Here is a 14,933-nt window from a genome sequence, read left to right as displayed (position 1 = left end):
AACAAACTATGCTGATCTAAATGTTTTGCTGTCAACTGTGATCTTTAAAATAAATCCATGATTTTGGAATTTGGAAAAAAAAAACAAGCTCTGAGAATGCTAAAAGGTTTATGACCATGTATTTACCAAATAGCTCTCACACCAAAGTACCTCCATGAGTCGCAGCCACTATGCACAATCTCATTACAAAGTCTACTCTTCACAAAGGGGACATGCTTGCTTGCCAGGCTATAAAGCCAGCCAGTCAAAGAGACAGGAAATATATCATTAAAAAGAAAATCAGTAACTAATTTGTGTTTCTGTAAATATATTTTTATTTCATATATATTTATGTTTCTGTAAATCATTTGTTAACCCTTTTTTCCACTTTAAAACATGTTAAGGTAGCAAAGTGAATTAACCTATCTAAAAATCCCGAGGGAAATTTAGTATTCTATATAAATTAAGAGCGGTGGTTTACTTGTAAAACCGATGAAAACTGAGCAAAAGCTGTTTTCAACCTCCCCCCACCTCTGCAAAAGAACTCCCTCACTGTAATAGGCAGATCAGTGCCTTCCAAAGACGTTCTTACTCTAATCCCTGGAACCTACGAATATGTTAGATTACATGGCAAAAAAGACTATGCAGATGTAATTAAGGTTAAAGACCTTGAGATGGGGAGACTATCCTGGATATCTATGTGGGCCAATCTAATCACATGAGGTTTGGCTTTTCTCAGGATGGAAGCAGAAAGATACAGCAGCAGCAGAAGTAGAGAGGTTTGAAGCCTAAGAAGGACTTAATGTGTGGTTGCTGGCTCTGTGACAGAACCCACATGCAAGGACCAGAAAGAGACCTCCAGGGGCTTCTGGAAAGCCTAAGGAATGTGGACAGCCTCTAGGACCAAACACAGGACCTGGACTGACAGCCAGCAAGGAAACAAGGACCTCAATCCCACAGCCTAAGGAACTCAATTTATCCAACACTATGAATAAGCTTGGAAGCAAATTCTTCCCCAGAATCTCCAGTAAGGACCATAGATAGCCCTGCTGACATCTTGATTTTATCTCGATGAGACCCATATCAGATTTCTAACCTATAGAACTGTATGATAAAAAACAAGTGTTGCTTTAATCTACTAAATTTGTGGTAATTTGATATGCCTACAACAGAAGGTTCTAATCTAGATGCATTAATAAAATTTTAAAATTCTTCAAATGTTTCTTGAATTCTGTCTTTTTCAAGTCAACTGGTTCCACTCTGCCACCTTCTTGCCTGGGCAACATGACATCCTTAGACTAATGAGTTCTCTTGTTTCTTCAAAACTATTCACAAACGCTCTTTGTTCTTATCTCCGTCTGCTAGAAAACATCTATGTTAAATTCCTTCATCATGAAGTCAATATGACATTTCTTCTCCCAATTTACTTCATCTGGCCATACAGAAACTGCTAACATTCTTTAGTTTTTCTTCACAGGTTTATTCAACCAAAAAACAAACACACACCCATAAATACCCAATAAAATGGGAATGGTTAAGTAAAAATAGACATACCTTCAACTGAGCATTATACAGCCACTTGAAATCAGAACCATGGAAATAAATTTTGTACTTAGTTATATTAAGAGAAAAAGAATTTTTTTTAAAGTTTAACCACTTTATTTATAATTACATTAGAGAGATTGCAACAAAAGCCCAGCAGTGGTTTTATTAGTAAGGCAGGGTTCATTTCTTCTATTCTGCCAAATTTTAGTGTGCCTAAAAGTTTTATCAGAAACCATTTAAATGGCATTAAATTTGCAACATGATCCACATACAGATTTCCACCCCTCACAAATAACGATTTCCCATCTCTGTTTACTTTCCTTGGTTAAGCTGCAGCAATTCTTCTGGTACGCTTTGGGTGGAGGCGTGTGTGTAGGGAGATATGTGCCTATAAAATGGTCTTCTTGCCTTGTCAGAATATAAACTTTTTAACGGACCACATCTATTAGTTCCTTTGTATAGAATCAGAGTGTCCTTTTACAGTGCCCTTAACACAACAGGCTGATTTTCACAAATGCTTTTTGAACATTTCTAAGAAGGCATGAACATTTTCCATACAGAGTAGATTTCTAAGAAGGCATGAACATTCTCCAGAGAGGTGGAAAAGAATAATTCAAAGACAATAAATAATGGAAAAGAAAATACTTTCTAATTTATTGGTATCTTACAAGGCACCTAGAACACCTTCACAACAATCACTGTACTATAAAAGCTTGTGTTGCCGCATGTAGGAAAGGAAATAAATAGTTCAAAGTAGCGCTAGAGGCTGGAACAGGTGATGAGAACGAGCTGACAAACAAGGCGCCTGGGTGGCTCAGTTGGTTAAGCGACTGCCTTCGGCTCAGGTCATGATCCTGGAGACCCTGGATCGAGTCCCGCATCGGGCTCCCTGCTTGGCAGGGAGTCTGCTTCTCCCTCTGACCCTCCCCCCTCTCATGTGCTCTCTCTCCCATTCTCTCTCTCTCAAATAAAAAAACTTAAAAAAAAAAAAAAAAGAGCTGACAAACAACTAAAGCATGTGGATCATATTAATGAGGCTTTCATTTCGGCCCTGAATTGGTAGAAGTCCCTGTGCACTAAACCTCTTTCTAGCACATGCCCACACAATTTTCTGATTTCAGAATGAGAACTAATTCAAAAAGAAACACAGAAAACTGCACCACTATGGATATTGGGAAAAGTCTCTTACAGAGATTGCATTTGATATAAAATCTGTGGCAGCAAGAACTTTAGAGAAGTAAATAGAAACGGGTACATATTAACCAAATGTACTGCATTAGGAAACAAATTTACCAAAGGAGTCTGTAATAATACCAAATGAAGGAAGATGCTTTCATTATTTTAAATGATTTTAAAATAAAGGTTAATAGAAACATCTGTTTACAAACTCAGGCTGCATTACCAGTTAATCCATGTGATGCAGTCCAAGTATTTACTATAGGCAGTACTTTGCTTTGCTAGTTTATTTTATCCTTCTTTGATTTCTATTTCATTGTTGGGTTGAAACATGCTAACAAAATTAGGAGAATGCATAATAAATACATGTTTTTAAAATTAGTTATTCTTTAACTGAGGATAAAACATTACATAAGAGCAACTATTAAAGTGATCTGTTATACTCTGGCCCCATTCATTTCATGTCTTGAAGAAGGAGTGTGGGGAAAGGCGCTGTTTTTAAGGGAAAAAAAAAATTTTTGATCACACAACTAAAGTTATCACACGTGAGCTGCAAGTTTTCCTCTCTAGTCTCACCTGTTTATACTTACATATTTTTAAGTGACATAACAAAAATAATCTTAAACATATGCCCTTGATAGTCTAACACCATTTTATAAATATTATCCTAGGGCGCCTGGGTGGCTCAGTTGGCTAAGCGACTGCTTTCGGCTCAGGTCATGATCCTGGAGTCCCTGGACTGAGTCCCGCATCGGGCTCCCTGCTCAGCAGGGAGCCTGCTTCTCCCTCTGACCCTCCCCCCTCTCATGTGCTCTCTCTCTCTCATTCTCTCTGTCTCAAATAAATAAATAAAATCTTTAAAAAAAATAATAAATAAATAAATAAATAAATATTATCCTATGGGTACTAAAATTAGGGTAGCAAAGATATTTATTTACAATAAACTTCTACAATTACAGAAATATAGCCCAAGACCTTTATATCTGTCCAAATTTAAAAATCAGTACACTATACAATTCACCCTAGAAAATGACGTGATGGAGGAGGATGACAGTAAAGACTCAATGAGATATGACCCATTATATGACACATCTAATGACAGGTGCTTTGAGGAAAGTAGATACAATGATTTACACCAATTCACTCTGGCATTTGGAAATTTAACTTTTTTTGTAAGTAAGCAAGTTTAGTTCTTCCAATAGAGGAGTTCTTGGTATCACTTTTGAAAAAATTGTAAAGTCTTATGAAATAACTCATTCATTTCTTTTGAGGGAAGAGAAATACAGACCCTGAAAAAGAAAAAACCTAAAAATCAGGTTTTCTTAACATGAACCTCTTGAGCCTCCATCACCAAGCTTTAAAATAGGGATAATGAGGGGCACATGGCTGGCTCAGTTGGTAGAGCATGTGACTCATGATCTCAGGGTTGTGAACTCAAGCCCCATATTGGGCATAGAGCTTACTTAAAAATAAAATCTTAAAAAAAAATAGGGATAATAATAATAAAGGACCATCTATCATGGAATGGTCTCATGGGATGGGATGGTCTGAGTAAGAACTATAAAAACCCAGGTTGGAAAGTACATTGTAAACTCTAGTCAGTGTGATTTCTTGGTTCCATCTCCTCCTACACCTCTTCTAAAAACCTGCCACTTCAATTATTTCCTCTTAGTCCCATTGACCCCATTTTTCCCTTAACCTGTATATGTTCACCTTTCCAATCTGAAGGAAAAAATACAACTCTTTCTTCAACTATGAAACTCATACATATCCTCTTTCTTTCCCTGCTCTTTCAAGACTAACCTACACTCCCTGTATTTCCACAGCTTAATTTCTCATCTCTTAATTGCTCATCAGTATCATTACAATGTTGTGGTTAAGCCACCACTGGCTCCCACATGCCTAATCCAACTGACATTATGTAGTTCTAACCTGACTTTTCTGTGGCATTTGATGGTGTTTACCATTCCTGTTTGAAATCTTTCCCTTAGCATCTTTGATCCCATTATCCTTTATTGTGTTCCTGTTTCATTCAAGATTCCTCCCCGCTTTTTACTGGTTTCTCTTTTATCTCCTACCTTCATTACTGCCCCTCACAAGTTACTTAAACATTGATGTTCTATGTATGAGTTTTATTCAGAGCCATGTCCCCTTGTCACTCTATACTCTCTCCCTACGTGGCCCTGATTTTAGCCACCACCTAAACAGTGATGATTAGCAAATGTCTCTCTCTCGTATAAACCTCACTCTTAAACTGTGGCCCGTATTCAGCTATTTACGAAACATTCCCCCAATATGTTCCACAGGCACCACAAGTTTAAAATGTCTGAAACTACTGAACCTGGAATCTCCACAACCATATTCATTCCCTAATTCCCTAGTCTTCCTTTATACTCCTTCTTCATTTGTGACAACATCATCCCCCAAGTGAGAGTAAAGTTCAGTCCAATGTGAGTACCCACTGGGAGCCACTATACTGGAATATGGAATCCGAAACAACTAAGTCATGACCCCACTGCTTAAGGAAATAATTTCACAAGAAACACAGTTCAAATAATAAAATCATGTATTTTGTGTTTAATTCTATTAGAAAGGTTTACAAATTTTGTACCATGTTTAAGTGCCTCTCAAGCGAAGTCAAAACTATAAATCCCTTGAGAAGAGAAACTGGGTCTTATTTTTTTATTCCAAGCACATAATTGGCACTCAGTTACTGATGAATAGATGGACACTACAAATGATTAAAAAAAAAAAATAAGCTTGTATTTCCATAAGACATTAAAGCAAAGTGTTTCTCTGTGCTTAATTTAACTTTTAACTAGAGAACTAAGAAAATCTGGACACATCACTTCTACATCCTCAGAATAATATATACCGTTAAGCAATATCCTAGCTTAGTAGGATGGCAAAGTGTTACACTAATTCTCTTCTGAGTGTCTAAATCCTGTAAAAATGATTTGAGACTCTCTTTGTGTTGCTACTTTAATTTTTACAGGTATTTGTATCATCTCCCAAATTAGTTTTATTGACAAATTTAATTAAAATACTGTTCATCATTCCTCTTTGATCATTAGAGGCACCAAACAAAATGAGACCTAGTAATGATCTCAGTCTCAACCACCTAATGTCTGTCTCCTCTAGGTAACATCTAAGCTATACAGGTCATGCAAACCAATGATGATTACTTTCTCATAACAAGATTATCATTAGAACCTTTCAAATCAAATAGCACTCTTTCCTATTTTGAACTAAGCAAAAGGAAGGTAAAAAGAAAAACATTACATTTAGACACCCAAAAAAGACAATTCAATATGCTTGAAACACATATCACAAGGTTACTTTGTACAACAGAAAGTGTCAAACTATGCACATCAGCTGCCACCCTCCATACAGATGTCTCTGACATGGTAATAAAATGAGAAGCCATTTCATTTAATAAGAATAAAAAAGCAACATCAGTTGGTGCATATTACATGTAGCATCTAGACCTAGTTGCCTAGCAACCAGTCCTGAGTGAACTCCACAGAGAACGAAAGCCCTAAACGAATGTACAGTTTGTGCAAATTTCAAGGACTTGAAGAGAAGTGTCAGTAGTTAATCTAAATTCTAGCTGACAATTACCATACTGAGGTGGAGGAAGGAGAACCCATCATTTTTCACAGAATCAAGCATTAACTAGAGGTGAAATTCAGCCATTTAGGTTTATATCTTCTGAATCAGGTTCTATACAAAAAAAATTGTGGTAATAGGACTTATAAATTACAAAAACATCATGCGGAAAAAAACAACAAAGTATCACTGTTGTAACACCACTCATTCATTCAAAAAAACACACAATGAATAGCTATCACGTGCCAGATACTGTCCCAGCACTGGAAATACAAATATGAAAGTCACTTTACAAGCTCGTAAGCAGCCCATACTATAATGGAGTCATCAGAAAATAAACAAAGGACGACCACATTATGTGTTGTGTAATACACAAGTATCCATGGGGGTATTGTGGAAACACATATAAAAACATCAGATTCAGACTCAGGGGAAGTGGGCCCACTGCAAACTAAACAGTCAGGGAAAACTTACCAGATGAGGTAATATGGGCTAAGTCGAAAAGGATAAGTGAAAGTCAGGTAAGTTACAGAAATGGAGGAAGGGGAGAACATTCTAGGCAGAAGAAAAAATATTTTCAAGGGCACAGAGGTCAACAACAGCAAGTTGTATTAGAAGAACTTCAAGGCATTTTGTTGTACTAGAAGTTAGGGGACCAGTACTAAAAGAAGAGTCCAAAGAGACAGGGCAACACTTTCCAGAAGGACTTCATATGTCAGGCTAACAAGTTCAGACTTCATCTGGAATGAAACTAGGGAGACGGAGAATGATTTTAAGCCAAGGAATAATATAATCACTCTGGCAATAATGTGAAATATTTTAGAGAGCGCAAAGAAGGCAACAAGGAGAATAAATAAGAAGTTACAACCATAAGAGAGATCCTCAGGAGACAAAATCAGCAGGAGAGGGGAGCTGGGGAAGTGACTTACGCATAACTCAGTAACAGTGCTCTAGGAAACTTAAAAACCATATACAGTATTTATGCTACTCAACCCAATGAAATGCTAGTCTGGACCATCCTTAACAACAAAACAATGATTCAGAGGTTAAAAAGTGTCTGGGAAGGAAAAGTTACTATAGAGAAGGGTAAGAGAGGCAGAAAAGAGGACAGAGGGAAGGGAGGAGGAAAAATATGATCAATTTTCCAATCCTGACAAATAAGCAACTGAGATTCCAAACAAATAAAACCTGAGGGGCGCGTGGGTGGCTCAGTCAGTTAACTGTCTGACTTCGGCTCAGGTCATGATCTCAGGTGCTGGGATCGAGCCCTGCATCAGGCTCCCTGCTCTGCGGGGAGCCTGCTTCTCCCTCTCCCGCTCCTCCTGCTTATGCTCTCTCTCCCTCTCTCTGTCAAATAAATAAATAAAATCTTTAAAAAAAAAAAAACAGTTGAGAGAGAAATCTTGTAAAGCTGGGGCGCCTGGGTGGCTCAGTCGTTAAGCGCCTGCCTTCGGCTCAGGTCATGATCCCAGCGTTCTGGGATCGAGCCCCGCATCGGGCTCCCCGCTCGGCGGGAAGCCTGCCTCTCCCCCCTCCACTCCCCCTGCCTGTGCTCCTCTCTCACTGTGTCTCTCTCTGTCAAATAAATAAATAAAATCTTTAAAAAAAAAGAAATCTTGTAAAGCTATACTTTGTGCTGTTTGATACAAGGACAGGATCCTAGTCTCCTTTCATTCTCAATGAATTTTGTCTGAGCTCTGTGCAAAGGTAAATCCCAAAGACATTAACATATACATTTATGCGTAACACAAATATGTCAAATATGACAAGAGTTTAATTCACCAATACGTACTACTTGGATTTACTAAAAGTATTTCATTTTTTCTTTTATTTCTTAAGCTTTACTTTTGATTTGAACATTTTGCCTTTTGTCCGTTAGAAGAATCCGAATGGAAATAGGAGAAAACCTTGAAGGAGAGGTAGGCTGTGAAGATACATAGAGATCAGGATGGAATAAATCAGGGTGATTCAGGGTTGCTGACTGGAGAGAGGGAGGGAGGGAGGGAGGAAGGGAGGGAGGAAGGAAGGAAGGAAGGAAGGGAGGGTGGGTGGGTTGAAGGAGGCACATACAAACAGGTGAGATCACTAATCGATAGATTATTGGCATTAAAATCAAGAACCAAACTCTCTCAAAATAGGTTAATCAAAGAGAATTAGCAATTTTGGTAACCAGTGCAAGCAAGAGGAATCTGGCCCTCAAACTTACTTTATAATTCATGACATAGCCTGTTTCTACCCAATGGAAGGGAAGCATGTGCTGTCAATATGGAAATTCAACAGAATCTACAGCCATTTAATAAAAATTTTGTCCCTCTATATTTAGGTCTCTTGGACACACTCAAAAAAATAAAAAAATAAAAAGAAACCATAAAGGAAAACACTACTGGTGTTTGCCTACATAAAACCTGAAAATGTAGGTACGTCAGATAATGTAACATAATCAAAGACTTTCAGAAAAAAAATGTAATAACAAATACAACTCAGAATTACTACCCTTTACATCTAAAATATGTAATATCAAATGAAATCAGGAGATACTATCAATAAATGAATATACAAATAGTTAATCCCACTCCAAAATGAAAATGAATAAAATGTTTTAAAATCATTCTTAATAATAATCAATGAAATGTACTTGATCACAATGGTATCTCCATGATTAACTATTAAATTAGCAACGGTTTTAGCTGTCCTATATCTTGTTACGGGTACAGTAACAATCTTGTGGGCAATCTTGTATAATCTAAAAATATAAATAGAATAAGGTTTTTGAAAAATAAATACATATACTTAAATCTTTAAAATGGCTCATATGCTTTGACAAAGTAATGGCACTTCTGAAAACCTATGCTAAGAAAATGATCAAAAATACAGATAAAGATTAACATGTGGCATTTTTTATACTCGTGAAATGGAAATGGTGTAAATGCCCCCAAAAGGAAATGAATACACTACAGTACAGCCATGAGAAAATACCACATAGTCACTAAAAATGTTTTTCAAGAGATGCTAATAGCAGAAAAAAAAGTCCTACAACGTTTATTCTAAAATGAAAAAAACCAGCAATTTTTATAAAAGTGCAATTTCAACACTAGGTTTTAAAATAGCATTGAAGGAAAATATACTACTTCTGAACAGTAATGATGGGTATTTTCCTTTCCCTCCCTTTCCTGTACTTTCAAAGTTTTCTTTAAAAATAATGAGAATATCAGGCGCCTGGGTGGCTCAGTTGGTTAAGCGACTGCCTTCAGCTCGGTTCGTGGTCCCGGGGTCCTGGGATCGAGTCCCACATCGGGCTCCCTGCTCTGCAGGAAGCCTGCTTCTCCCTCTCCCACTCCCCCTGCTTGTGTTCCCTCTCTCGCTGTGTCTCTCTCTGTCAAATAAATAAATAAAATCTTAAAAAAAAAAATAATGAGAATATATTATTTTTTTAATTAGAAAACAAATCCCACCTAAGTCATCTACCCCCAAATAACATGTGGGAGGTCCCAAAGGTATGCTCTGCATTTAAACTGATAGCTCATTCCTTTGAGATCTTTCTGTAGTCAACTCTGTTCATTTTAATATAAATTTACCAACTAGTTTTACACACTTTCATTGAATTAAAAAAGCCTCCAACAGTACCCTAAAGTCAAGGGTAGCAACTATATTAAGAACTTCAACTTACATCACAGAATTAAAGCAAGGGAAAAAAACTGTTAAGTTTTTAGTAACTGAAGGGGTTTTAATCACTTTAATATACTTTACCCACTTTAATTCACTTCGAATCATAAGCATAACAAGGGTGTGCCTTCATATTACCTGAGGTGGTTAAGTAGAGGCTGAAGTCTCTCGTCGGACTGCACAGCAGGCAAGGACCTGGCTGTTAACTAAAAGCAGAGAATAGGGTTAGTAAAAACAGCAAACACCAAATACTGAATGTATCTGAACACTAAATGTAAAATGGGGACACAGGAGCAGAAAGAGAGGGAGTACTTAAAATGTAAGTACATTTTTTTTCTTTTTTAAGTTAAAGAATTATACAGAAAGCAAACATGTTATATGAGTAAAGCTAACCATATGGCCTTAAGTTTTGCAGGGTATGCCACTGAGTTTAGAAGTAAAGAAAAAGGAGGTAAAGCAAAGAATAAGAGACTATCCTGAGAATATCTTTTCATGAGTTCATGAGAAAACCTAGTCATAAAAGTACATTTAAAGTACATTTTAGTCATAAAAATATTATCTTTCTAAATAAAAATGGAAAAACTTCTAAACTTATAGCAACCAACCTTGTAGCACTGAATCCTGGGATGAAGAAACTGGGGAGAGAGACTTTCATTTATAGCTAAGTCACTGTGAAATTGGTTACATGCAGAATTGGTTACACACACACACACACACACACACAACCATGCATTCCCTTCATTTTGACATTACTATAAGAAACCAAAAATATCTTTTAAACATACAAAATCAACTCAAAGTATTTAATATTGACATATGACCCCAAACTGATCTAGAAAAGAGAATGATAAGATTCAAAGCCTTTTTCTTAAATATTGTATACCTCAGGTTGACAGTGTATCATGAAAATGTGAGCCTTTGCTATACTTTACTGCAATATTAATGATATCTCTATATGTATCTCTTTTCTCTCTGTACTTAAGAAAAAGCCCTCTTATGCTATAACAATTTAACCTCCCCAAATTAAGAAACATTCATCCAAAGCAATCAGATAGCTTGAAGTAACCTTAATAAAACACCAAAACAAAAATAAAAGATTTCTTCTGCATACAATTATGGCAAAATAGTTCTTGAAATCTACCCATCAATTATTTGACAATTCGCCAAAGAGAACCTTCTTTAAGGCAAACAACAAACTGAAAAATATCCTTTGGTTTTATATAGGGTATCCTTTCTAATTATTTCATCCATTAATTAAAATGTTCTGGAAACAAAAAAGACATTTAATTCATAACACCTAATTTTCAGTATTATGCAAGTAAAATAAAACTATCACTTTTAAAACCTCTAGTATATACTATATTTGTAGGAAAAAATGTTGACCAAAATGCCATATATGAAGTCATTTTTTTTTTTTAAGATTTTATTTATTTATTTGAGAGAGAGAGAATGAGAGACAGATAGCAACAGAGGGAAGAGGGTCAGAGGGAGAAGCAGACCCCCCGCTGAGCAGGGAGCCCGATGCGGGACTCGATCCCGGGACTCCAGGATCATGACCTGAGCCGAAGGCAGTCGCTTAACCAACTGAGCCACCCAGGCGCCCTATGAAGTCATTTTAATTAAATCATATCTAATTAATAATAATGGAGAGGCATCCCCACTTTGGGGCAAAAGTTAACACAAGGCAACAGTTATCAGCTAATTTAAAATAAAATGAGACAATTAGTCTGCTGCAATTTTAGCACACAGCCAAAAGACTCTCAGTATCTCTAAGAAATGTTAAATCTAGTACTTCATGACATATAAAATGCTATCAAGGTTTTATAAACAAAACACTTTAATACTTTAATACACCCTATATCTGCTAATGTGGTCTAAAAAGAAAATTTATCTAGATATTTCAAAAGTCAATTTTTTGAAAACAGATGGAGCAGACAGACTGGGCTTTTTCAGTTACTTCTGTCAATCTATATAGCATGCTTTCTAATCAAACTGTCTTTTTCTAAATGAAAGCAAACAAACAAAACCTTTTTTTACACCTCAGTAACAATATTTCTAAATGTCTATTTATTCCATAGAGATTTCTCAACTCAATTCTATCTTTTTTTTTTTTAAAGATTTATTTATTTGAGAGAGAGAGCACGTGAGTGAGCAAGGGGGAGAGGGTTAGAGGGAAAGGGAGGGGGAAGCAGACTCCCTGCTGAGCACAGAGCCCAATGGGGGCTCCATCTCACAACCCTGAGATCATGACCTGAGCTGAAACCAAGAGTGGGTGCTCAACTGACTGAGCCACCCAGGTGCCCCAACTCAACCCCATCTTAATCTTAGCCTTCATTTCTTTTTTCTTCAACTATTAATACATCTCCACTGCTGTTTCTGCGTCCACTCTTGCCTCTTCCCTAATTTATTCTCCACACCAAGGCCAGAGTGAAATTTTCAAAATGAAAGTTAACCATTCCCCTAATCAAAATTATTTAATAATTCCCTTAGGCTCTCAGGCTGACGTTATTACACATGTTCTTTCATTAGCCTTCCTCCTAAAATATCCTTTTGGGCCACATCGCAGGAGCATAGGATGAGTAGGACTGATTACAGGCACACTGCGGAGATACTTCAAGTTCAGTTCCATACTACCATAACTAAGCAAATACCACAAAACAAGTCAAACAAATTAGTTGGTTTCCCAGTGCACATAAAAGTTATGTTTACACTATATTGTAGCCTATTAGGTACGCAATGGCATTATGTCTAAAAAAATGTACATACTTAATTTAAAAATACTTTACTGCTAAAAAACACTAACCATCTTCTGAGCTTTCAGCAAGTCATAATCTTTCTGGTAGAGGGTCTTGCCTCAATGTTGATGGCGGCTGCCTGATCCAGGGTGGTATTAGGTGGCTGTGGCAATTTCTTATAACAAAAGAAAAATATGCCACATCAATTAACTATTCCTTTCAGAAACGATTTCTCTGTAGTATGTGATGCTGTTTGAAAAAAATGTACCCACAGTAGAAGTTCTTTCAAAACTGGAGTCAGTCCTCTCAAACCCTGCCACTCCTTCCTCAACTAAGTTTATGTCATGTTCTAAATCCTTTGTTGTCATTTCAACAATCTTCCCACCATCTTTACCAGGAGTACATTCCATCTCAGGAAATCGCTTTCTGTGCTCGTCCCTAAGAAGCAACTCCCCACTTGTTCAAGTTGAATCATGAGATCACAGCAACTCAGGCTCATCTTCAGGTTCCACTTCTAATCCTAGTTCTCTTGCTGTTTCCACCACATCTGCACTTCCTCCGCAAAGTCTTGAACGTTCCCTTAAAGTCCTCCATGCAGGCTGGAATCGACTTCTCCCAAACTCCTATTAATGTTGATATCTTGACCTTTTCCCACGAATTACAAATGTTCTTAATGGCATCCAAAATGGTGAATCCTGTCCAGAGGGTTTTCAATTTATTCTCCCAGATCCATCAGAGGAATCACTATGTATGGCAGCTAAAATCTTACAAAACATATTTCCTAAATAAGACTTGAAAGTTTGAAGTTACTCTTTGATCCACGGACTGTAGAAGAGATACTGTATTAGCAGGCATGAAAACATTAATCTTGTACATCTCCACCAGAGCTCTTGGGTGAGTGGGAGCATTGTCAATGAGCAGCGATATTTTGAAAGGAATCTTTTTTTTCTGAGCAGGAGGTCTCAACAGTGGGCTTAAAATATTCAGTAAACCCTGCTGTATACACATGTGCTATCATCCAGGCTTTTTTGTTCCATTTATAGAGCACAGGCAAAGCAGATTTAGCATAATTCTCAAGGATTATTCCTAGGATTTTCAAAATGATAAGAGACCACTGACTTCAACTTAGAGCCACCAGCTGCATTAGCCCCTAACAAGACAGTCGGCCTGTCCATGGAAGCTTTGAAGCCTGGCACTGACTTCTCCTCTCTAGCTATGAAAGTCCTCCATGGCATCTTCTTCAAATATAAGGCTGTTTCATCCACCCTGAAAATCTGCTGTTTACTGTAGCACCTTCAGGAATTCTCTTAGCTAGAGCTTCTGGGTAAACTGCCGCAGCTTCTACATCAGCACCAGCTGCTTCACCTTGTACTTTTACGTTACACAGACAGCATCTTTCCTTCAACCTCATGAACCCTCCTCTGCTAGCTTCAAACTTTTCTTCTGCAGCTTCCTCACCTCTCTCTCAGCCTTCAGAGAACTGAGGAGTTAGAGCTTTGCTCTGGATTAGTTTTGGCTTAAGGGAATGTTATTGCTGATTTGATCTTCTATCTAGATCATGAAAACTTTCTCCATACAGCGTTAAGGCTTTCTTATCATTCATGTGCTCACTGGAGTAGGACTTGTAATTTCCTTCAAGAACTTTTCCTTTGCCTTCACAACTTGGCCATTTGGCACAAGAGGCCTAGCTTTAGGCCCATCTCGGATTTTAACACGCCCCCCTCACAAAGCTGCATCATTTCTTTAAAGTGAGAGACAAGTGAGTCTTCCTTTCATCTAAGCACTTAGAGACCATTGTAGAATTATTAATTGGCCTCATTTTAATATTGTTGTGTCTTGGGGAACAGGGAGGTCCAAGAGGAGAGAGACACGGGGGAATGGCTGGTTGGTGAAACAGTGAGAACACAGAAAACATTTATCAATGAAGTCTAGGTCTTCTTTGGGCACAGTTTGTGGTGCCCCAAAACAATTACAATAGTAACGTCAAATATCATGGATCACGGATCACCATAACAAATATAGTAATAGTGAAAACGTTTGAAATATAAGAATTACCAAAAGGTGACAGAGACACAAAGTGAGCTAATGTTACTGGAAAAATGGCACCGATAGACTGGCTTTGATGCAGGGTTCCCACAAACCTTCAACTTGTTAAAAAAAAAAAAAAAAAAAACCACAATATCTGCGAAGCACATTAAAACAAGATATGCCTGTGTCCAGCTTCTG

General features: G+C 37.3%; 1 protein-coding gene across 4 annotated transcripts in view; it reads right to left on the bottom strand.

Moving 5' to 3' along the window:
- Nucleotides 1-14,933, bottom strand: part of PRIM2 (DNA primase subunit 2) — a 329,039-nt gene that overhangs the window by 130,488 nt on the left and 183,618 nt on the right. For 3 of the 4 annotated variants that reach the window (XM_064597736.1, XM_064597737.1, XM_064597738.1), the window contains one exon: nt 10,111-10,178. In XM_064597736.1, coding sequence (XP_064453806.1) covers nt 10,111-10,178 — 68 coding nt within the window. Of the gene's footprint in view, nt 1-10,110; nt 10,179-14,933 lie in introns of those variants that run through there. The other variant, XR_010413662.1, reaches the window with a different exon arrangement.

The sequence above is a fragment of the Mirounga angustirostris genome, unplaced genomic scaffold (genome assembly GCF_029215605.1).
Source record: "Mirounga angustirostris isolate CCGP_5_RB_7025 unplaced genomic scaffold, mMirAng1.0.hap1 SCAF_8, whole genome shotgun sequence".
NCBI classification, from domain to species: Eukaryota; Metazoa; Chordata; class Mammalia; order Carnivora; family Phocidae; genus Mirounga; species Mirounga angustirostris.
Note: the sequence above shows the minus strand (reverse complement) of the source record. Positions and strands in the feature narration are given on the sequence as shown.